Genomic DNA, 25,458 nt, shown 5'->3' with positions numbered 1-25,458 from the left:
ACTTTCTGGGAGAAAGACATGTAAATATCAAGAAGCATTAACACAAATTGTATTTTTTTACATTTGTTTTTAACACATGAAGCAAATATTCCTGGGTCATCTGGTACTGGTAGTGATAAACACACCACACTTAGAAAACCACTAAATAGACTTTGACTGTTTTGGTTGGCACAGCTTTTGTATTTGCTGATAACCACAAAGGGTCGTTTTGGGTGAAAGACACAGAAGGTTTTGACTTTTGGTTTTCTGTTATCACTAACAATGAAAGACTAAGTCTGGGAGAGTCCATACAGCCAGAGCACCACGTTTATATTAGATTGGAAGATAAGAAGTGATCTAGAAACGTTTTTCACTTGTGCAGCAAGTATGAATGTTCTTCTGAAAGGATTGCTGCTTGTGGCGCTGGTTCTGCTGGTTTCTACTGAGGCACAGCAGCCATATGAAAGCTGGGACAGCAAATACAAAATACATGTTGATAAAGCGCTGGAAAAAGTCAACACTGGAAACCTTGGTGTAAATCATGCTAACTTTCATCTAATTCAGGAGCCTCTGAGAGTAAGTTCTGTTCACTTTTCTAACAGCTAAATGTTTTGGCTGATTATTTTTCCAACACCTACATACTTCAAAACCATGGACATTAATATTAACAAAGCTTAATGTCATTCTTTGTTCAGGTTATACCACTAAGCAATTTCTGTACTTCTACCTTTTGTCTATTTTCTGTTTCACAGATTTCGGACAACTATTATATTGTAAATATTATTCTGAGAAGCACAAAATGCAAAAAGGAACGTGGTAATCATGGCCATCGAAAGGAGTGTGAGCCAGTAAACAGGGTGTGTATATTTTTATTGGTGATAATTACTTCATTTTCATTAAACTATTATCACATTGTATTTTATTGTGAACGTATCTTAACTTAAGCTTATTTAAGAATCATAATGCAGTCTGATACCTTCTACACAGCATTTTTTTGACTGCGTTGTGTGTAAGACAAACGATGGTGAACTTGTTCACTGTGCAACACTAAGAGATGTCCTGAAGGTAAGCTGTCTGTTTATAATACATCTTTTTAATGCTCTTCATAAACTCACTTTAATATTTAATATTTGTTTTTTATTAGACAATGTTCATTTTTATTATTGGTTTTATTTGATACAAATTTGAATATGTAGATACATTTATTTCTTAAACAATTTTAGTATAAAATATATTAAATCCATATTTTAAATCAAGCCTTGTAGTAGATGAAGGACATTTACATGTTTAAAAGCGGTTTAATATTATTAAATCACATGGTAAACATTATAGATGTATATGGATCACTTGTACAATGTTTAGTGAACTCCTACAATCAAAACGATAACTTTCAGTCCCTAATGCAGCAGCAGTGGGAGCTTGTAGTGTTTTTTTGTTTGTCCTTTATTCATGAAAATCTTGGAATTTGATAAAACTTTTGTGATATTGGTGGTTCAAATCCAGGCTCTGCTATGCAGCCACTGTTGGGTCCTTGAGCAAGACCCTTAACCCTGTCTGCTCCAGGGGCGCCGTACGATGGCTGACCCTGCGCTCTGACCCCAGCTACCAAACAAACTGGGATATGCGAAGAAATAATTTCATTGTACTGTACACCTGTATATGTATATATGACAAATAAATTATATCTTCTATTTTGTTCTTCTTCTAGTATGTCTACTTCTTTATCTGTCCAAAGACTTAAGTTATGTTATTATGTTATCTTTTAGATATTTAAGTGCTATAAATATAATAAATATATCTTAAAACTCTAGTAAAATACTCTGTTTGGCGAAAAGTATGTGGACACCCCTTGTAATGATTGAGTTTAAGAGTTTTAGCCATTAGGTTCTAAAGAAGGACCTTTTCAGATCCAGCATGACTGTACTCATTGTTTGGCGAGTTTGGTTTAAAGGAACTTCAGAGAAAAGCCCTGAACTCAAACACATTACATCTTGCTTGAAGCAAGGAATGGAACATGCAACATGGTCTTGGTTAGGTGTCCACATACCTTTGGAAATAAAACAGATTTGACAAATGTCAAAAGAACATTGAATATAACACCAACTTTACAGCAGTAATGTGCACAGGTCTCAGACTATAAACAGAATCTGTATTTGTTACTGGATGTTCTTACTGCTTATTAATGAGAAAAAAAATTTTATTTCAGGCAAAGCCAGCTGAGAGAGAAAAGTGTCTTTCAAAAAAAGAACAAGAAGGTGCCCAGAATTTATTTTAGGTGTTAAAACGTGCAAGATAATACAATAAAAAAAAACTACTGATCATCATATAAGGGATTTAACGCATTTAAATAATTTGCTCATAAAGTATATTGAGTATCAGCATGCATGAATATAAATATTAAATTATTGTTCAATCAAAAAACAGTTACATTTATGTAGAGCTGTATGATTGAAATTATTACATTGTTAAATGACTGTTCTGTTACTTTTCTGACTTATTTTCTGTCAGTAATTACAGTAATTGTCCCTAATATTGCAGCTTTTGTAAGATTAGTCACTGTTGGTGTTAAAAAATACTACAATAAACCTGTTGAAATCCTGTCCTATTTTTTTGTTTTGAAGATTTGTTTATATATGTTTAGATGTCTGTTTGGCATTTGGCAGCTGCAGTGGCTGTTGTTTCAGGTCAGCACTGACCCTACCATAGCAGTGGCTGTTGTGTAAGACTCAGTGAGTGTGTTCTGGCAGTGATTACATTTAGAGAGAGAAAATGTAGTTGGTGGGTGGAGATATAAAACACATGGATTAGACATTTATCTTTTGCCTACTTTTATTTTCGCTTGTATCCTAAAACTAACATGACCAGGTTTTGTCTTTGAAATAAGGCCAACTAAATCTGGACTTTTGACCTATCCTACTTTTTGTCCTGAAAGTGCCATTATAAAATCCTTCTTTATTGTTAAAAGAACTTGTATTTAAATAATTGTCCCTAATATTGTTGGTGTTAAAAAAACTATACAATTAACCTGTTAAAATCCTGTCCAGGTCCAGGAATCCATGATTCCATGCTCTTTGTGTCCAGATTAACATCAGATGCTCCTCAGTTAGTCATTCTCCTGCTTTTTAATAGGTGTGTCTGTTGAAGGTTGGTGGCGGTTTCTGCATTAGCTACAGGAATTGTTTAGTAAACACTTAACACACGTTATTAAAATACAAAGTTTTAAAGCCTAACTTTTATGGGAGAAAGACATGTAAATGTCAAGAAGCATTAACACAAATTGTAATTTTTTTACATTTGTTTTTAACACATGAAGCAAACATTCCTGGGTCATCTGGTACTGGTAGTGATAAACACACCCCACTTTGAAAACCACTAAATAGACTTTGACTGTTTTTGGTTGGCACAGCTTTTGTTTTTGCTGATAACCACAAAGGTTGTTTTGGGTGAAAGACACAGAAGGCTTTGACTTTTGGTTTTATGAATGTTGACAGAATCCACAGCTGTTATCACTCACAATGAAACACTGAGACTAAGTCTGGGAGAGTCCATACAGCCAGAGCACCTCGTTTATATTAGACTGGAAGAAAAGAAGTGATCTAGAAACGTTTTTTCCCTTGTGCAGCAAGTATGAATGTTCTTCTGAAAGGATTGCTGCTTGTGGCGCTGGTTCTGCTGGTTTCTACTGGGGCACAACAGCCATATGAAAGCTTGGACAGCAAATACAAAATACATATTGATAAAGCGCTGAAAAAAGTCAACACTGGTGACCTTGATGTAAATCATGCTAACTTTCTTCTAATTCATGAGCCTCTAAAGGTAAGTTATGTTCACTTTTTTGAGCAGCTAAATGTTTTGGCTGATTATTTTTCCAACTCCTACAAACTTTAAAACCATAAACATTAATATTAAATTTCTGTACTTCTACCTTTTGTCAATTTTTTGTTTCACAGATTTCAGGGAACTATTATGTAAATATTATTCTGAGAAGCACATAATGCAAAAAGGAACGTGGTAATCATGGCCATCGAAAGGAGTGTGAGCCAGTAAACAGGGTGTGTATATTTTTATTGGTAATAATTACTTCATTTTCATTAAACTATTATCACATTGTATTTTATTGTGAACATATCTTAACTTAAGCTTATTTAAGAATCATAATGCAGTCTCATACCTTCTACACAGCATTTTTTTGACTGCGTTGTGTGTAAGACAAACGATGAACTTGTTGACTGTGCATTATTAAGAGATGTCCTGAAGGTAAGCTGTCTGTTTATAATACATCTTTTTAATGCTCTTCATAAATTCACTTTAATAATAATATTTAATAATATATTTTTTTGATTAGACAATGTTCAGTTTTAATATTGGATTTATTTGATACACATTTGAATATGTAGATAAACTTATTTCTTAAACAATTTTAGTATAAAATATATTAAATGCATATTTTAAATCAAGCCTTGTAGTGGGTGAAGGACATTAACATGTTTCAAAGTGGTTTAATATTATTAAATCACATAGTAAACATTATAGATGTATATGGATCACTTGTACAATGTTTAGTGAACTCCTACATTCATAACGATAACTTTCAGTCCCTAATGCAGCAGCAGTGGGAGCGTGTAGTGTTGTTTTGTTTGTCCTTTATCCATGAAAATCTTGGAATTTAATAAAACTTGTGTAGTATGTCTACTTCTTTATCTGTCCAAAGACTTAAGGCACTATGTTATCTTTTAGATATTTAGGTTCTATAAATATTATAAATATATCTTAAAATTCTAGTAAAATTCTCTGTTTGGTGAGAAGTATGTGGACACCCCTTGTAATGATTAAGTTCAAGTGTTTTAGCCAATAGGTCATTGAGGAAGGCCCTTTTCAGATCCAGCATGACTGTACTCATTGTTTGGCGAGTTTGGTTTAAAGGAACTTCAGAGAAAAGCCCTGAACTCAAACACATTACATCTTGCTTGAAGCAAGGAATGGAACATATAACATAGTCTTGGTTAGGTGTCCACATACCTTTGGACATAAAACACATTTGTTAAATGTCAAATTAACATTGAATATAACACCAACTTTACAGCAGTAATGTACACAGGTCTCAGACTATAAACAGAATCTGTATTTGTTACTGGATGTTCTTACTGCTTATTAATGAGAAAAATGTTTTTATTTCAGGCAAAGCCAGCTGAGAGAGAAAAGTGTCTTTCAGAAAGAGAAGAAAAATTTGGCCGGGGTAGTTCTCAATTTTAGGTGTTTAAACGTGCAAGATAATACAATAAAAAAATCCTACTGATCATCATATATGGGATTTAATGCATTTAAATAATTTGCTTATATAAGTATATTGAGTATTAACATACATAAATATAAATATTTAATTATTGTTTAATCGAAAAACAGTTACATTTATGTAGAGCTGTATGATTTACTGAAATAATTAAATTGTTAAATGACTGTTTTGTTACTTTTCTTACTTATTTTCTGTCATTAATTATGTTGTGCAGCAGGTATAAAAAGCCTCAGCATTACAAAACTCACAACGTCTGTATTTTACTCTTCTATTACTGATGTTTGTGCCAGGAATTAAAGTTCATTTGCATGATACAATCTTAACCTGGTCAAGTCTTTATTTATTCATTTATCTTAATTTCATTCATTCAATGCAGTACACAGCACAATTTGTAGTATGTATGAACTGGCACAGTATAGAGTAAATTTTAGTGTGGTGTGCAGTATACTGGTACAATATTAAGTATGTACTGATACTGTATAGAGTATAGTGCAGTATGCACGATATACTAGTACAGTATAGAGTAATTTCCAGTGTAGTATGCAGTATACTGGTACAGTAATTGTCCCTAATATTGCTGCTTTTGTGAGATTAGTCACTGTTGGTGTTAAAAAATACTACAATAAGGCCGCTCAGGTGGCGCAGCGGTAAAAACACACCCTGTTCACCAGAGCTGAGATCTCGAATACATTGTTTCTTAGCGGCCACATGAACAACGATTGGCCTGTTGTTGAGATAAGGGGCGGGACTAAGCCGGATGGGGACTCTCTCTCAGACTAGTGCGATTACGACCTCTGCTGGCTGGTTGGTGGCGCCTGCACGGAGATGGGGAAGGAGTGCAGTAGAGGGTGTGACTCTCCGTACACAGCGCTGTACTGCACTGCACTCGTCAAGTGTAGGTGATAAGATGTTCGATTGCTGTGCATGTGTCGGAGGGGGCGTGGAGCAGCCTTGTCCTCCCTAATCAGGAGCAGAGACCAGCATTAGTGAGAGGATGATTGACGGGCAGAAATTGGATGCGCTAAAGTGGGAGAAAAGGGAAAAAAAGTACAGTAACTACAGTTAACCTGTTAAAATCCTGTCCTGGTCCAGGAAGCCATGGTCAAATATTTTATTAATTGTCTAATAAATAACATACTGCCACATGAGTGATGAGCTGAATAGCTACTACATGAATAAGTACAGTTGAAGTTTACATCAACCTGTAAGAAGCATGTTGTTGTTGAAGTCTTGTGATTGGGTAAACTCCCTATTAATGCTAATAGTTCTGGAATGTTCAGTAACATTTGTCCAGGTGCTGCTACTCAAGCCATTCTCCTGCTTTTCTACTGCTTTTTAATAGGTGTGTCTATTGAAGGTGGGTGGAGGTTTCTGCATTACCTATAGGGATTTTTAAGTAAACACTTAACACACGTTATTAAAATACACAATTTTAAAGGCTAACTTTTATGGGAAAAAGACATGTAAATGTTAAGAAGAATGCAGCAGCAGTGGGAGCTTTGTTTGTGTAGTTTTGTTTGCTCCTTCATCCATGAAACCTGGAACCTTGGAATCTGTTCAAAGACTTAAGACATTATGTTATCTTTTAGATATTTAGGTACTATAAATATTATAAATATATCTTAAAATTCTAGTAAAATACTCTGTTTGGTGAAAAGTATGTGGACACCCCTTGTAATGATTAAGTTCAAGTGTTTTATCCAATAGATCCTTGAGGAAGGCCATTTTCAGATCCAGCATGACTGTACTCATTGTTTGGCGAGTTTGGTTTAAAGGAACTTCAAAGAAAATCCCTGAACTCAAACACATTACATCTAGTTTGAAGCAAGGAATGGAACATGCAACATGGTCTTAGTTAGGTGTCCACATTGGAAATAAAACACATTTGTTTTATTGATTTAAATGTCAAATGAGCACTGGATATTACACCAACTTTACAGCAGTAATGTACACAGGTCTCAGACTATAAACAGAATCTGTATTTGTTACTGGATGTTCTTACTGCTTATTAATGAGAAAAATGTTTTTATTTCAGGCAAAGCCAGCTGAGAGAGAAAAGTGTCTTTCAGAAAGAGAACAAGAACGTGACCTGATTATATTTTAGGTGTTTAAACGTGGAAGATAATACAATAAAAAAAACTACTGATCATCATATACGGGGTTCAATGCATTTAAATAATTTGCTTATAAAGTAGATTAAGTAATAACATACATGAATATAAATATTAAATTATTGTTCAACCAAAAATCAGTTACATTTATGTAGAGCTGTATGATTTACTGAAATTATTTTATTTTATATTGTTAAATGACTGTTCTGTTTTTGACTTATTTTCTGTCATTATGTTGTACAGCAGGTGTAAAAAGCCTCAGCATTACAAAAATCACAACGTCTGTATTTTACTCTTCTATTACTGATGTTTGTGTTACCAGGAATTAAAGTTAATTTGCATAAAACATGTTTACAATCTCAACCTGGTCAAGTCTTTATTCATTCATTAATCTCCATTTAATTCATTCAGTGCAGTATACAGTACAATTTGTAGTATGTATGAACTGGCACAGTATAGAGTAAATTTTAGTGTGGTATGCAGTATACTGGTAAAATATTAAGTATGTACTGATATGTAAGTATGTACTGATACTGTATAGAGTATGAACGGTGTCGTGGGTTGACGAGGCTGAAGTTAGTTACTTATTCGCGGCTTCCGATTCGTTTGGTTACTTATTCGCAGCTTCATATTTAGCGGCTGATGTTGGTTCCTTATTCACAAAGGGAGCGTTCGCCATGGATATTTGCTGCACATTTTATATTTTACCGACATAAATCAACTAAATGAAGACGTGAACATAATTTTTTTGGCTGATTCTCATCGTGATGTTGTCAATGTAAAAATGTGATTCAAATATAATTAAAATATTTAGTTTGTAAAATATTTTTTCAATTCATTCTTTCAGGCTGCATTTCCACTGTAAGGAAAACCTATTTTTATTCAGAAGCATACTGGTGGCATAATTCAAGTCGGGCCAGACAAATAACCATCCATTGCACAGAACTGGTCCCTCTTTGTAAGAAAAAGTTGATTTTAGCCTGGCCCAAGTTCATTTTATACCTAAAATCTAACTGCCAACATGGCACACTCAGCAATGGTGCACATGAAAATTGATTCAAAGAGAAAACAAATTAGACAACCAAGTTAACCAAAAAGAAGAATTCTCTCCCTGTAAGCAATTTTTAAATTGTATTACTTGAGAGAACATGGCAATCATATTAAGAAGTTGCAATCTTTGCCACTGTCTCCTGGGGGCCCTTCACTATACAGCCTACTTGTTCATGTGACGAACGCAAGTCGCATATGCGTTAAACAGCTTTTATTGAGCAGAACCACGAACAAACACGGACTAGTGAACACTGACTAGCAGTAATTTAAAAATAGGCACAAATGTAGACCACAACAATAACCAGTACAAACAAACACAAACGGAAACCACCACAGTAAGTAGCAAAAGAAAACACAGGATAGAGGAGTAGGCCTATTTGGACACACAGGTAAAGTGAAGAGCGCTAACAACGGGGCGTGGCAACGAGGGCAACAGAGTGTAAACACACAGCACACGGTGACATACTGGCAGAAGGAAGCAAAATTTAAAGTCTTGTGCACTTTTAGACATTTCAAACAGTGTTGCCAGTAAGTTACTGTAGTTCACATTTACAGTATCATAACTGTATTTTACTTTTTCAGTAACTTGATCTTACTGTAATTGCATTTTACAGTAACATCACAGTAAAAACTTAGGTTAACTGTACAGTACTGTAATTATTTGTTAAATTCTTATTATTTAATTCAAATTTTAGAAACTGTAAATTATACTTATTTTAATTATATCTTACACAATACTACTATTTAATCCACACAGACACAATTGTTGCAAGATATCAAATTGTTAATTTAAAGCACTGCAAATGCTTAAAGCACTTCAACAAAAACGCGCAAAAATACAGAATTTCCTTAAAAATATTCTTACTTTAATCCATGCAACTTTCAAAATGCATTTAAAACACATTTAAAATAACACAATGTACATTACTTAACGTACAAAATTCATGTTAATTCATACATTTCAGATAATGTCAGCACAAATTTGTATTTTAAACAGTACTGTAGACTTTATAGAACAGAATATACTGATTGTTCATTGTTGTATAAAAATTTGTAAACAGGTATGTGTCACAACATCTACTGCATGTTGTTTGATTTGGACATTGTTCAGACACTATATTTTTTTAGTAAGTAAAATTATTAGAATAGTATTACTATTAAATGATTGTACTGATTTTCAGTGAATGAAACTTGTTTATGTTTTATGTATTATGTATAGTGATGTTCTTATATGTTAATTTAAAGCATGTCTATGGTTTAAATTTAAGTCTATTAAGTCTCTTACATTAGTTCAGAACTGTTCAAGTCAGGTCACAAAGGTCACAGGTTGTCATGACAACTATGGTTGGTAACACCCCTTTGAGTGAGATGAAGGAGAACTTGGGCCAGTCTAAAATCAACTTTTTCTTACAGAGAGGGACCAGTTCTGTATAATGGATTTGTTATTTGTCTGGCCCGACTTGAATTATGCCACCAGTATGCTTCTGAAATTGCCCCTTTGAATGAATTTTCATGTGCACCATTGCTGAGTGTGCCATGTTGCCTATAGATTTTAGGTATAAAATGAACTTGGGCCAGGCTAAAATCAACTTTTTCTTACAGAGAGGGACCAGTTCTGTATGATGGATTTGTTATTTGTCTGGCCCAACTTGAATTATGCCACCAGTATGCTTCTGAATAAAAATAGGTTTTCCTTACAGTGGAAATGCAGCCTGAAAGAATGAATTGAAAAAATATTTTACAAACTAAATATTTTAATTATATTTGAATCACATTTTTACATTGACAACATCACGATGAGAATCAGCCAAAATAAATTATGTTCACGTCTTCATTTAGTTGATTTATGTCGGTAAAATATAAAGTGTGCAGCAAATATCCATGGCGAACGCTCCCTTTGTGAATAAGGAACCAACATCAGCCGCTAAATATGAAGCTGCGAATAAGTAACCAAACGAATCGGAAGCCGCGAAGAATCAGAATCAGAATCAGAATCAGAATCAGAATCGGGCTTTATTGGCCAAGTATGCTCACACATACAAGGAATTTGTTTTTGGTTACACAGATGCTAGCAGTGCACGAAAAAATACAGTAAAGACAATCTTATTCACACAGCTCACTCTCTCTCTCTAACACACACATTCATACCTGTAAACATAGAAAACATTGTAAACATTTAGCATGTGCAATTTACATTGTAATTTTAAAAAGGTGCAGTTTTGTGCAATATAAAAACTATAGAAAATATAAAAATATATAAATATGAAATGGAAGTAAAGGTGAAAATCCTGTGTATGCCATTACATAAATGAAATAGGTAGTTTTTGATGTGCAAGTGTCCCGAGTATTAACAGTACAGTAGTGTTCAATTGTTCATGAGCGTAATGGAGTTTGGATAAAAGCTTCTCTGTAGCCTGGTCGTTCGGGTCTTCATGTGGCTGAAGCGTCGGCCTGATGGAAGGCACCGAAACAGGTGATGGCCAGGGTGAGACGGGTCAGTGATGATTTTCTCTGCACGCTTCCTGGTTCTGGAGGCATGCAGGTCCAGCAGTGTGGGCAGCTTTACACCGATGGTCCTCTCTGCAGACTTGATGATGCGCTGCAGTCTCTTGGTGTCATGTTTTGTGACAGCGCTGCCCCACACTGTGATGGATGTGGTGACGATGGACTCTATGATGGCTGTGTAGAACTGCACCATCAGCTCTTGTGGTAGGTTGAACTTCCTCAGCTGGTACAGAAAGTACATCCTCTGTTGAGCCCTCTTGATGATGGAGTTGATGTTGCTGTCCCACTTCAGGTCCTTGGAGATCGTTGTGCCCAGGAACTTGTAGGACTCCACAGCCATCACAGTCCTGTCTAGGATGGTGAGTGCTGGCAGGGTTGGGGGGCTCCTCCTGAAGTCCACGGTCATCTCCACTGTTTTTGCTGTGTTCAGCTCCAGATTGTTCTGACTGCTCCAGAGGACAACCTGATCAACCACCCGTCTATAAGCAGACTCATCACTGGCACTGATGAGACCAATGACTGTAGTGTCATCTGCAAACTTCAGGATTTTAACAGAGGAGTCCATGGAGGTACAGTCATTTGTGTACAGCGAGAAGAGCAGTGGGGAGAGTACACAACCCTGTGGGGCACCTGTGCTGATGGTTCGGGTCCCTGAAGTACACTTTCCCAGCCTCACCTGCTGTTTTCTGCCAGTAAGAAAGTCAGTTATCCACTGGCAGGTGGAGGCTGGTACGCTAAGTTCAGCCAGTTTGCTGTGTAATTGTCCTGGAATAATTGTGTTGAAGGCTGAGCTGAAGTCCAGGAACAGAATTCTTGCATAAGTTCCCGGGTGATCAAGGTGTTGGAGGATGAAGTGGAGACCCATGTTCACTGCATCGTCCACCGACCGGTTGGCCCGATAGGCAAATTGCAGGGGGTCTAGCAGGGGGTCCGTGATTTCCTTAATAATTTCCTTATAAGTAACTAACTTCAGCCTCGTGTCCGGTTGAGAGTTACGCTGTGCGCGATATTTGCTGCCGCGTCTTGCCGGACTTTCTGGGCTTTTTTGGACTTACTTTTCTCTTTTTGAACTTTGTAATTAAGCCGTTTTTTCTACTGGTCTTTGGATTTCCAACCTGTCTGCTTACTTACGGTCCGCTGCTGCCGTTTTGCGTGTTTTTAGCAAACTCCAAGCTACTAACATTCTTCTTAGTACCGGCTGCCGTTTGCTTGGCTGCGAGCCCGCTTACATGAACGACTCATAAGCGCGACAAGATGAGTGAATGTCTCTTCATTCATTTTTGCTGTTTGCTATAAATTTTCAACAGTTACGAGTGTTTCTGATTGACTGTTTGGACGGTGTTCGGTTCTGTTTTGGCTAACGTAGTTTTCATGCAATTTTGGCGTCACGGTGTTCTAAGGCGGCTATGCGGTTTATTGGAGTTCTACTTTTTGCTGCCTACATTTTTGGATCTCTGGAATTTGTTTCTGCGTCTGATGGGTTATTTAGCACTCGTGGAGCTAACCCGAGATATAGCTACTCTACTACGGATCTCCGATGTTTACATTCGTTCTACCTGCTTGATGCCTCTGTTTACAACTTATGCCGCTCTATTGGTATTGCTAGGAGACCTCGCTTTATACATCGCGGCCGTAAACACAGATCTCCTTCACCACCTCATGTGTCTAGTGTTAGTTTTCCAGTCACGCAAATTACTGATCGTGGGTTTAGGAGTCGCTCTGGAAGGTCGTATCGTGGAGTGGATCACACTGTGCTACGAGAGATTCCTCGTGCTACCACTCTACATCAGTCCCATATACCCACGTCTCATCGTCCGTGGAATCTAGCTTTGCTGAACTGCAGATCACTTACTGACAAAGCTACACTTCTCAATGACCTCATTGGTCAATATCATCTGGACCTATTTTTTCTAACTGAAACTTGGCAAGTGCCTGGCGAGTTTTTTCACCTAAATGCTGCTGTTCCTCCGGATTTTAAATACCTAGCCTCACCTAGGAAAACTGGCAGGGGTGGGGGTCTTGCAGTATTTTTCAAAGAGGGAATAGAACTGTGTATGTGTAATCTACAGGAGGCCTCCTCCTTTGAACTTATGGTGCTCAAGGCTCTTGGATGTAACCCAACTATCTTCATGCTCATTTACCGCCCTCCCAAGAGTTCAATCCCTGCTTTCCTGTTGGAATTTGGGGAGGTTTTGGCCTCCGTCAGTCCTCTTTCTTCCTCGCTTATTGTGCTTGGTTATTTCAATATTCACCTTGATTCTGGATCCTCTTCTGCTGCTGAATTCCTATCTCTTCTGAGTTGTTTTGATCTCACACAGCATGTGGATTTTCCAACTCACATAATTTGTTCGACGAGTGGGATTATCAATAATGTGACTGGCCATTGTACAGGCGTATCTGATAATTTACTAATTTATGCTTCTCTGTCTCTACCTGCTATCGAATGTCGCCCTAAAACTGTACTTACCTATCGTAATGTAAAAGCTGTTGATCCTCTCGCTCTGTCTGCCCTTTTAAATACTTCCAACTTTGCTCTAATTAACTCTATGCACTCTGTTAATGAGGCTGTTTCATTTTATAATCAGACCCTTGCTGCTTGTCTTGACACCTTGGCACCGGTTAAAACCAGATCTGTGCCCTCTACCCACAGGGCTCCCTGGTTTACTCCCACACTCCGTGTTCTAAAAACTGCTGGTAGACGTTTCGAGTGTCTATATAAGAACTCTGGGTTGCAAGTTCACCTTTTGGCTTATACTGATCACCAGTCTAAATACAAGGTTGCTCTAAATAGTGCTCGCTCTGCTTATTATGCAGATGTACTTCTAAAAGCTGGTCAGAATCCCAAACTTCTTTTCTCAGTTGTAAATAAGCTCCTGCGCCCGACGTCTGATTCTCTGGCTGCTTCAACTGATTTATGTAATGCATTCCTGAGTTTTTTCGATGACAAGGTGTCAACTATTTATCAGGAATTGCTAAATTCCCCTGCTGCCCATCCTGAATTCCTCTCATCTTTTTCCCCAGCATTTTCATTCTCTACCTTTTCTCTAATTGACTCAGCTAACATTGTTAAAATTGTTACAAATTCCAAGTCTTCATCTTCATATCTTGACCCTGCTCCCACCTATCTTCTCCAGCGCTGTGTTTCTGATCTGTCTGAACCTATCTCACACCTAGTCAATCTCTCACTCTCCTCTGGCTGTGTTCCGGCTACATTAAAAACTGCTGCAGTAAGCCCAATCATCAAAAAAAAAGGCCCTTGTAGATCCGTTCTGAGTAACTTCAGGCCGATTTCTAATCTTCCCTTTATTTCCAAAGTTCTAGAAAAAGTCGTTGCCTCCCAGCTTCTTGACTATCTAAACTCTAACGAACTTTTTGAAAGATTCCAGTCTGGTTTTCGTTCCAACCATAGTACTGAGACTACTCTTTTGTGTGTTCTGAATTACCTTCTTCTCTCTGCCGACACTGGTTCTGCTTCAATTCTACTACTTCTGGACCTTACTGCTGCCTTTGATACGGTTAACCACAACCGTCTCCTAACCAGGCTCTCTGAGATTGGTCTCTCAGGGACTGTATTGTGCTGGTTTAAATCTTATCTTACTGATAGGCAACACTTCATCTGTATTGGAAGTCATGTATCGGACACGGTCTCTACCACACAAGGTGTACCTCAGGGTTCCGTCCTTGGACCGCTCCTATTTATCATCTACATTCTCCCTCTTGGCAATATTTTTCGAGATTATGGTTTGAACTTTCATTGTTACGCTGATGATACTCAGGTTTATCTCAGCTTTAAACCCTCTGATAATTTTCCTCCCACTCCCCTAACTAGGTGTCTCACTGAGCTGAACTCATGGCTTAGAGCAAATTTTCTGTTACTAAATGCACACAAAACAGAGTTGATGGTGACTGGCAAAAAATCTGTTGTTTTCTCTCTCACTGATTTGGTCCTTCCCATAAATGATATCAATATCAAACCTGCTGTTACAGTACGCAATCTTGGTGTCATATTTGACTCTACTCTGTCTTTCGAACCTCACATAAAATCAATATCCAAGTCGGCCTTCTACCATCTACGTAATATTGCGCGTATCCGCCCTTTACTGTCCTCTAGGGCAGCGGAGACTCTGGTTCATGCTTTTGTGACCTCTCGGCTGGACTATTGTAACTCTCTGCTTTACGGGCTTCCTTCCAGGTCACTTCGCCATCTGCAAATTGTTCAAAACTCTGCTGCTAGGATCCTCACTCACACCAAAAAATATGATCACATCACTCCTGTCCTTGAGCAGCTCCACTGGCTGCCCATTAATAAGCGTATTCAATAAAAAAGATTGCTTCTCACTTTTAAGGCACTGCATGGGTCAGGTCCGGCTTACTTGAGGGACCTTCTCAGGTTTCAGACTCCATCTAGGAATTTAAGGTCATCGGATGCTGGTCACTTGGTTGTTCCTAGGCACAGGCTCAGTACCATGGGCGGTCATTCCTTTAGTGTTGCTGCCCCCTCACTCTGGAACTCTCTTCCTTCCTCTTTACGTTCCACTTCCTCTCTCTCTGAATTTAAAATTCTCCTCAAGACTCACCTTTTCTCTTAGTACTCCTAGTACTTTCTCACTCCTAAAGACAAACCTTTTTCTCTTAGTACTTTCTCACTTCTTCTTCTGCTATTTCTGTGTGATTGTTTTATTTTCTGTTCAATATTGTGTGATTGTCTATTAACTTTCTGTTCAATTTTGTGTGTTTGATTATTTTCTGTTCAATTTCTGCGTTGTGCTCATCTCCGGTTTATTTTCCGGTGTGTTTTGTTACCTATAATGTAAAGCGACCTTGGGTTTAAGAAAGGTGCTATATAAGTTCACCTTATTATTATTATTATTATGTGCAGTATACTAGTACAGTATAGAGTAATTTCCAGTGTGGTATGCAGTATACTGGTACAGTAATTGTCCCTAATATTGCAGCTTTTGTAAGATTAGTCACTGTTGGTGTTAAAAAAAAATACTACAATTAACCTGTTAAAATTCTGTACTATTTTTTTGTTTTGAAGATTTGTTTATATATGTTTAGATGTCTGTTTGGCATTTGGCAGCTGCAGTGGCTGTTGTTTCAGGTCAGCACTGACCCTACCATAGCAGTGGCTGTTGTGTAAGACTCAGTGAGTGTGTTCTGGCAGTGATTACATTTAGAGAGAGAAAATGTAGTTGGTGGGTGGAGATATAAAACACATGGATTAGACATTTATCTTTTGCCTACTTTTATTTTCACTTGTATCCTAAAACTAACATGACCAGGTTTTGTCCTTGAAATAAGGCCAACTAAATCTGGACTTTTGACCTATCCTACTTTTTGTCCTGAAAGTGCCATTATAAAATCCTTCTTTATTGTTAAAAGAACTTTTATTTGGATAATTGTCCCTAATATTGCCGCTTTTGTTGGTGTTAAAAAAACTATACAATTAACCTGTTAAAATCCTGTCCAGGTCCAGGAATCCATGATTCCGTGCTCTTTGTGTCCAGATTAACATCAGATGCTACTCAGTTAGTCATTCTCCTGCTTTTTAATGAATGTGTTTGTTGAAGGTGGGTGGCGGTTTCTGCATTAGCTACAGGAATTGTTTAGTAAACACTTAACACACGTTATTAAAATACAAAAGTTTTAAAGGCTAACTTTCTGGGAAAAAGACATGTAAATGTCAAGAAGCATTAACACAAATTGTAATTTTTTTACATTTGTTTTTAACACATGAAGCAAATATTCCTGGGTCATCTGGTACTGGTAGTGATAAACACACCTCACTTTGAAAACCACTAAATAGACTTTGACTGTTTTTGGTTGGCACAGCTTTTGTATTTGCTGATAACCACAAAGGGTCATTTTGAGTGAAAGACACAGAAGGCTTTGACTTTTGGTTTTATAAATGTTGACAGAATCCACAGCTGTTATCACTCACAATGAAACACTGAGACTAAGTCTGGGAGAGTCCATACAGCCAGAGCACCTCGTTTATATTAGACTGGAAGATAAGAAGTGATCTAGAAACGTTTTTTCCCTTGTGCAGCAAGTATGAATGTTCTTCTGAAAGGATTGCTGCTTGTGGCACTGGTTCTGCTGGTTTCTACTGAGGCACAACAGCCATATGAAAGCTTGGACAGCAAATACAAAATACATGTTGATAAAGCGCTGGAAAAAGTCAACACTGGTGACCTTGATGCAAATCATGCTAACTTTCTTCTAATTCAGGAGCCTCTGAGAGTAAGTTCTGTTCACTTTTCCAGCAGCTAAATGTTTTGGCTGATTATTTTTCCAACACCTACATACTTTACAACCATGGACATTAATATTTATGAGTTTCCACTTTCTATACCCACTAACACTAACAAAATTAAAAACAAAGCTTAATGTCATTCTTTGTTCAGGTTATACCACTAAGCATTTTCTGTACTTCTACCTTTTGTCTATTTTCTGTTTCACAGATTTCAGGGAACTATTATGTAAATATTATTCTGAAAAGCACAAAATGCAAAAAGGAACCTGTTAATCATGGCCATCGAAAGGAGTGTGAGCCATTAAAAATGGTGTGTATATTTTTATTGGTAATAATTACTTCATTTTCATTATCACATTGTATTTTATTGTGAACGTATCTTAACTTAAGCTTATTTAAGAATCATAATGCAGTCTTATACCTTCTACACAGCCTTTTTTTAACTGCGTTGTGTGTAAGACAAACGATGGTGAACTTGTTGACTGTGCATTTCTAAGAGATGTCAAGAAGGTAAGCTGTCTGTTTATAATACATCGTTTTAATGCACTTCATAAATTCACTTTAATATTTAATTTTTTTTTTATTAGACAATGTTCAGTTTTAATATTGGATTTATTTGATACACATTTAAATATGTAGATACATTTATTTCTTAAACAATTTTAGTATAAAATAAATTAAATGCATATTTTAAATCAAGCCTTGTAGTGGGTGAAGGACATTAACATGTTTCAAAGTGGTTTAATAATATTAAATCACATGGTAAACATTATAGATGTCAGTGGTGTATAGTAATAATACTTCGTTACAGTACTTAAGTAGTTTTTTGAAGAACTTGTACTTTACTGGAGTATAAACATTTTCGGCAACTTTCACTTTTACTCCACTATATTTTCTAAATAAATTGTGTACTTTTACTTCGTTATATTCGCTGTATGTAAATTCGTTACTCGTTACTACAGAATGAAGGTAAATGATGTGAGATGTGTGACGGACTGCACGCTGGTTTGGTGAATCTGCGCTTGTAAATTAGACGGTGGTTAAACACATTAATGCGCATGTGCAAACGTTCTCTAAAAGCTATCGGAGTTTTCTAAAAGTGCGTCGTTCACCCAAAGACACGCAAATATGGACATTTCAGAAGCTCCCCGTCCAACACACTGATGTAAGTTAACAATGAATAACAAAGTAAAGCTGCAGAATCAGCGTTTTTTAATATTATTAGCATTAACATTGTTCAGATATCTACCATTTTTACCGAGTACATTCGAACCACAAATAAAACGTTTCATAAATCATTACATTTGTTTGGAATTCATTGACTGCAAAACTCATGAAGACGTCCATTATTTTTAAAAACTCACCTACAGACAGATATTTCCTCAGATAACTTCTGTGACCAGTAGAGGAGAGATTCATGGTGCTGAGGAACATGCAGCACATCTTTAACCCTTTAATGATCTCACCAAGAACTTCACTGATCCAACTTATTATTAATGATTTTCAGCTGTTGGCTTCAAGTTAGAAATGGTGTTTTCTTAAAGTGAGAATACCAATATTTTTTTAGTTTAACACATGCCATTCAGTGAGTAGATACAGCCCAAAAAAAATGATTTAAATACAGCTTATTTTACTCAAATATTTTTATTTAAAATAATGGTTGAACAGATCATTAAGGGATCTGTGCCACACGTTTTGTTAAACTCTCTTGAGTTTTGCTTTAGATCAATTAGGCCAAAATTATTTTTTTGTTATTAAAATATATTACCCAAATAAAAAAATGGGACAGTATAGAAAATGCAAATAAAATAGATGCATCTTACATTTACATCGACTCACATTCTAAAAATGTTGGAACAGGAACATTTAGGGCTCGTAATAAGTAAAAAAAAAAAAAAAAACTAAATAATGTCATGATTTCAAACAGGTGATGTCAACAGTTGATTATGATCATGAATTGGCACAAATCATGTTCAGATGAAAGGAAGAAAACAGATTAATTGTTAAGGTGGTTTACAGGCTTAAAAGAACAATCTTTATATTTAAAATGACCGCTTCCATTTATACTAACAGCATTTACTTTTACTTCTACTTTTAATACTTAAGTACATTTAATATCAAATTACTTTTGGTACTTAAGTACATTAAGCATCAGATACTTTTATACTTTTACTCAAGTAATATTCTAAAAGGTGACTTTTACTTCTATCAAAGTAAATTTCTGGTAAGATACTTGTACTTTTACTCAAGTATGGCCTTCCGGTACTTTATACACCACTGATAGATGTATATGGATCACTTGTACAATGTTTAGTGAACTCCTACATTCAAAACAATAACTTTCAGTCCCTAATGCAGCAGCAGTGGGAGCTTGTAGTGTTTTTTTGTTTGCTCCTTTATCCATGAAAATCTTGGAATTTAATAAAACTTGTGTAGTATGTCTACTTCTTTACCTGTCCAAAGACTTAAGACATTATGTTATCTTTTAGATATTTAGGTACTATAAATATTATAAATATATCTTAAAATTCTAGTAAAATACTCAGTTTGGCGAGAAGTATGTGGACACCCCTTGTAATGATTAAGTTCAAGTGTTTTAGACAATAGGTCCTTGAGGAAGGCCATTTTCAGATCCAGCATGACTGTACTCATTGTTTGGTGAGTTTGGTGAGTTTGGTTTAAAGGAACTTCAGAGAAAAGCCCTGAACTCAAACACATTACATCTTGCTTGAAGCAAGGAATGGAACATATAACATAGTCTTGGTGTCACGCTTGGAGCCTCAGGGTGATCCTGTGCTCCAGTGTGCCACGCCCTTCTCTCCCCAGTCTCCAACCAGCCTCCCTCTCCTGATTGGTTAGCTGGGGCTAATTAGCCCCAGCTGCTACTATTTAGGAGAGGCTCAGGGAAAGGCTGGTTGGAGATTATTTCAGAGTAACTCTGTCTGTTTGCTCGTGGTCACTCTGTCTGTTTGCTCGTGGTCACTCTGTCTGTTTGCTCGTGGTCACTCTGTCTGTTTGCTCGTGGTCACTCTGTCTGTTTGCTCCTGGTCACTCTGTCTGTTTGCTCTGTTTGCCCTGTTTGCCCTGTTTGCTCTGTCTGCTCTGTTTGACCTGTTTCGTCAGTTTAGCCTGTCCGTTAGCCTGTTTAGCCCCGTTAGCCTGTTTAGCCTGTCCGTTAACCTGTTTAGTCTGTTTAGCCTGTTTGTTTGCCCCGTTAGCCTGTTTAGCCCCGTTAGCCTGTTTAGCCTGTTTGTTTGCCCCGTTAGCCTGTTTAGCCCCGTTAGCCTGTTTAGCCTGTCCGTTAGCCTGTTTAGCCCCGTTAGCCTGTTTAGCCTGTCCGTTAACCTGTTTAGTCTGTTTAGCCTGTTTGTTTGCCCCGTTAGCCTGTTTAGCCCCGTTAGCCTGTTTAGCCTGTTTGTTTGCCCCGTTAGCCTGTTTAGCCCCGTTAGCCTGTTTAGCCTGTCCGTTAGCCTGTTTAGCCCCGTTAGCCTGTTTAGCCTGTCCGTTAGCCTGTTTAGTCTGTTTAGCCGGTTTAGTCTTTGTTTCGCCTGTCCGTTAGTCCTGTTCAGTCCTGTTCTGTCAGTTTACCCTGTCTTGTCTTTATTATTATTAAATATAGTTTCTATTCCACATCTCCGCGTTTGTGTCCGCCCCTCCTGTCCGTCTAGCCCACAAACCGTTACAGAATAATCTCCCACATAACATAGGACACAGCGAGATGTCATTTGTTCAGGTGTTCCCTGATTTTGACTCCATGGGCTTCCCTCAGACCTTCCCGCTTAGTAGGCCAGCTCCATATGATGGAAGCGACTCATTTGTCGGAGGCTTCCTTCTTCAGAGCCAGCTCTACCTGCAGAACCTTCTGGACCCCCAGCCAGCTGAAACAGACAAGGTTCTGTTCATGATGTCTAGACTGAGGGGTGCTGCTCGTGAGTGGGCTAAGCAGCTTTGGTCTGACAGGGGAGTTGTGCTGAACACGGTTAAGGAGTTTGAGGGCCTCATGAGAGTCAAATTTTCTGGTAGAAACCCTTACGGGTTTGGTGTAGGGAGGTTTTCCCAACCTCCTGTACACATTGGTGACGCTCCACGCAGCAAAGCGCCCACTGTAGCTAATGCCCGGCATCCAGTGCCTGCTGGGGAACCTCAATTTTCCCCAGTGCCCACTGCAGATGTGGTCCGGGTGTCAGTGCCTGCTCCTATTGCTCGTGACCGTCCCAAGTTCTGGTTAGGAGCCAGCCAAAATTATTTAGGTCCTGTTTCCGGTTTCGACCCCAAGGGCTCCGGGGGTCCTTCTGTTGGTTCGCCGGCTCCAGTCCCGTGTACTCAGGTTCAGCTGAGTCCAGTTTCTCCAGGGTCCAAACAGCTGACTTTTGACGCCTCTCCAGGGTCCATGCAGCTGATTTCGGATGCCTCTCCAGTGTTTTCGCAGCTGAGTCCAGTTTCTCCAGGGTCCAAACAGCTGGCTTCTGACGCATATCCAGGGTCCAAGCAGCTGACTTTGGACGCCTCTCTAGTGTTTTCGCAGCTGACTTTGGACGCCTCTCCAGGGTCCTCGCAGCTGAATGACGTTTCTCCAGTGTTTTCGCTAGTGACTTCGGACGCCTCTTCAGGGTCCTCACAGCTGTTTCAAGGAGTTTCTCAAGGATTTTCGCAAGTGACTTCGGACGCCTCTCCAGGGTCCTCGCAGCTGAATGATGTTTCTCCAGTGTTTTCGCAAGTGACTTTGGACACCTCTCCGGGGTTCTCACAGCTGTATCAAGGAGTTTCTCAAGGATTTTCGCAGCTGACTTCGGACGCCTCTCCAGGGTCCTCACAGCTGAGTGATGTTTCAATAGTGTTTTCGCAGCTGACTTCGGACGCCTCTCCAGGGTCCTCGCAGCTGAATGACGTTTCTCCAGTGTTTTCGCAGCTGACTTCGGACGCCTCTCCAGGGTCCACGCAGCTGAATGACGTTGCTCCAGTGTTTTTGCAGCTGACTCTTGACGCCTCTCCTCAAGGGTCAACGCAGCTGACTCCGGACGCCTCCTCTCAAGGGTCCACGCAGCTGACTCCGGACGCCTCTTCTCAAGGGTCCTCTCAGCTGACTCCCGAAGCCTCTTCGCCAGGCTCACCGCAGCTGACTCCCGAAGCCTCTTCGCCAGGCTCATCGCAGCTGACGCCCGAAGCCTCTTCGCCAGGCTCACCGCAGCTGACTCCCGAAGCCTCTTCGCCAGGCTCACCGCAGCTGACTCCCGAAGCCTCTTCGCCAGGCTCACCGCAGCTGACTCCCGAAGCCTCTTCGCCAGGCTCACCGCAGCTGACTCCCGAAGCCTCTTCGCCAGGCTCACCGCAGCTGACTCCCGAAACCTCTTCGCCAGGCTCCACGCAGCTGGCTCCTGTTCCTGAGTTGGCGCATCCCGATGGCGCTCCTGTTCCCGAGTTGGCGCATCCCGATGGCGCTCCTGTTCCCGAGTTGGCGCAGCCCGATGCCGCTCCTGTTCCCGAGTTGGTGCCCCCTGATGGCACTCCTGTTCCCGAATGGGCGTCCCTCGGCGACGCTCCTGTTCCTGAGTTGGTGTCCTCCGACGGCACTTCTGTTCCTGAGTTGGTGTCCTCCGACGGCACTTCTGTTCCTGAGTTGGTGTCCTCCGACGGCACTTCTGTTCCTGAGTTGGTGTCCTCCGACGGCACTTCTGTTCCTGAGTTGGTGTCCTCCGACGGCACTTCTGTTCCTGAGTTGGTGTCCTCCGATGGCACTTCTGTTCCTGAGTTGGTGTCCTCCGACGGCACTTCTGTTCCTGAGTTGGTGTCCTCCGACGGCACTTCTGTTCCTGAGTTGGTGTCCTCCGACGGCACTTCTGTTCCTGAGTTGGTGTCCTCCGACGGCACTTCTGTTCCTGAGTTGGTGTCCTCCGACGGCACTTCTGTTCCTGAGTTGGTGTCCTCCGACGGCACTTCTGTTCCTGAGTTGGTGTCCTCCGACGGCACTCCTGTTCCTGAGTTGGCGCCCCCTGATGGCGCTCCTGTTCCAGAGTTGGTGTCCTTCGAAGGTGCTTCTGTTTCCTCGTTGGCACTCCCAGATGGCGCTCCTGTTTCCGAGATGACGCCCCCAGATGGCGCTCCTGTTTCCGTGTTGGCGCCCTCCGATGGTACTTCTGTTCCAACGATGGCGCCCCCCGACGGCGCTTTTGAACTCTCGTCGGCGCTCCCCGACAGCGCTTCTGGTCTCCTATCATGCCTACCGCAAGGCATATTAAATAACTTCAAATTTGCCCCTCAGGGTCCAGGACCTCCTTTTTGTTGTTGGTTTTTGTATTGGGCACGCCAGGAGTCGTGCCTTCGGGGAGGGGCCTACTGTCACGCTTGGAGCCTCAGGGTGATCCTGTGCTCCAGTGTGCCACGCCCTTCTCTCCCCAGTCTCCAACCAGCCTCCCTCTCCTGATTGGTTAGCTGGGGCTAATTAGCCCCAGCTGCTACTATTTAGGAGAGGCTCAGGGAAAGGCTGGTTGGAGATTATTTCAGAGTAACTCTGTCTGTTTGCTCGTGGTCACTCTGTCTGTTTGCTCGTGGTCACTCTGTCTGTTTGCTCGTGGTCACTCTGTCTGTTTGCTCGTGGTCACTCTGTCTGTTTGCTCCTGGTCACTCTGTCTGTTTGCTCTGTTTGCCCTGTTTGCCCTGTTTGCTCTGTCTGCTCTGTTTGACCTGTTTCGTCAGTTTAGCCTGTCCGTTAGCCTGTTTAGCCCCGTTAGCCTGTTTAGCCTGTCCGTTAACCTGTTTAGTCTGTTTAGCCTGTTTGTTTGCCCCGTTAGCCTGTTTAGCCCCGTTAGCCTGTTTAGCCTGTTTGTTTGCCCCGTTAGCCTGTTTAGCCCCGTTAGCCTGTTTAGCCTGTCCGTTAGCCTGTTTAGCCCCGTTAGCCTGTTTAGCCTGTCCGTTAACCTGTTTAGTCTGTTTAGCCTGTTTGTTTGCCCCGTTAGCCTGTTTAGCCCCGTTAGCCTGTTTAGCCTGTTTGTTTGCCCCGTTAGCCTGTTTAGCCCCGTTAGCCTGTTTAGCCTGTCCGTTAGCCTGTTTAGCCCCGTTAGCCTGTTTAGCCTGTCCGTTAGCCTGTTTAGTCTGTTTAGCCTGTTTAGCCGGTTTAGTCTTTGTTTCGCCTGTCCGTTAGTCCTGTTCAGTCCTGTTCTGTCAGTTTACCCTGTCTTGTCTTTATTATTATTAAATATAGTTTCTATTCCACATCTCCGCGTTTGTGTCCGCCCCTCCTGTCCGTCTAGCCCACAAACCGTTACACTTGGTTATACCTTTGGAAATACCACATACCTTTGGAAATGAAACAGATTTGTTAAATGTCAAATGAACACTGGATATTACACCAACTTTACAGCAGTAATGTACACAGGTCTCAGACTATAAACAGAATCTGTATTTGTTACTGGATGTTCTTACTGCTTATTAATGAGAAAAATGTTTTTATTTCAGGCAAAGCCAGCTGAGAGAGAAAAGTGTCTTCCAGAAGAAATCCTTCGTGGAGCAAACAGTATGTTTCGGATATCCGAAAACAGTGAGAAGGGGAAGGAGAAGGAGTTTGGGTGTCTTGGTTGTGTCTGAATTTTAGGTGTTTAAAAGTGCATAATAACACAATTCAAATTAAATTAAATCGTCTGATCAACATATAAGGGATTTAATGCATTTAAATAATGTGTGTATACATACATGGTAATATAAGTAGATTGAGTAATAACATACATAAATATAAATATTGAATTATTTTCAATCAAAAAACTGTTACATTTATGTAGAGCTGTATGATTTATTGAAATAATTACATTGTTAAATGACTGTTCTGTTACTTTTCTTTACTTTTCTGAATTTTTTGTCATTAATTATGTTGTGCAGCAGGTGTAAAAAGCCTCAGCATTACAAAAATCACAACGTCTGTGTTTTACTCTTGTATTACTGATGTTTGTGTTGCCAGGAATTAAAGTTCATTTGCATGATACGAGTATACAATCTCAACCTGGTCAAGTCTGTATTCATTCATCTATCTATTCTTATTCTTATTCATTTAATGCAGTATACAGTACAATTTGTAGTACGTATGTACTTGTACAATATTGAGTATGGTGCAGTATACTGACAGAGCATAGAGTAAGTTCCAGTGTGGTATGCAGTATACTAGTACAATTTAGAGTAAATTACTAATAACAATACCTTGTTACAGTGCTTAAGTATTTTTTTTTTGAGTATCTGTCAATATACCAAGTTTTATACTGGTACAATATTTACTG

At 39.4% G+C, this 25,458-nt stretch overlaps 1 protein-coding gene across 4 annotated transcripts; it reads left to right on the top strand.

The window, feature by feature from the left end:
* The first annotated feature begins 120 nt into the window (after nt 1-120).
* LOC134312167 (cystatin-like protein) lies at nt 121-5,595 on the top strand. 4 transcript variants are annotated; one of them, XR_010011507.1, is made up of 7 exons: nt 125-555; nt 732-836; nt 967-1,044; nt 2,186-3,795; nt 3,930-4,031; nt 4,162-4,236; nt 5,158-5,595. XR_010011507.1 is itself a non-coding variant. In XM_062993884.1 (4 exons), the coding sequence occupies exons 1-4, from the start codon at nt 367-369 to the stop codon at nt 1,525-1,527; spliced, it is 417 nt and encodes a 138-aa protein (XP_062849954.1). In that variant the 5' UTR covers nt 227-366; the 3' UTR covers nt 1,528-1,677. The 4 variants fall into 4 exon arrangements, 2 of the variants coding, with proteins under 2 accessions (XP_062849954.1, XP_062849953.1); XR_010011508.1 differs by lacking the exon at nt 4,162-4,236 and having other exon boundaries at nt 121-555; XM_062993884.1 differs by lacking the exons at nt 2,186-3,795; nt 3,930-4,031; nt 4,162-4,236; nt 5,158-5,595 and adding an exon at nt 1,483-1,677 and having other exon boundaries at nt 227-555.
* Nucleotides 5,596-25,458: the final 19,863 nt, after the last annotated feature.

Source organism: Trichomycterus rosablanca, chromosome 4, assembly GCF_030014385.1.
Source record: "Trichomycterus rosablanca isolate fTriRos1 chromosome 4, fTriRos1.hap1, whole genome shotgun sequence".
In the NCBI taxonomy this organism is placed as follows: Eukaryota; Metazoa; Chordata; class Actinopteri; order Siluriformes; family Trichomycteridae; genus Trichomycterus; species Trichomycterus rosablanca.
The sequence above is the reverse complement of the archived record's forward strand: the minus strand, read 5'-3'. Positions and strand labels throughout refer to the sequence as shown.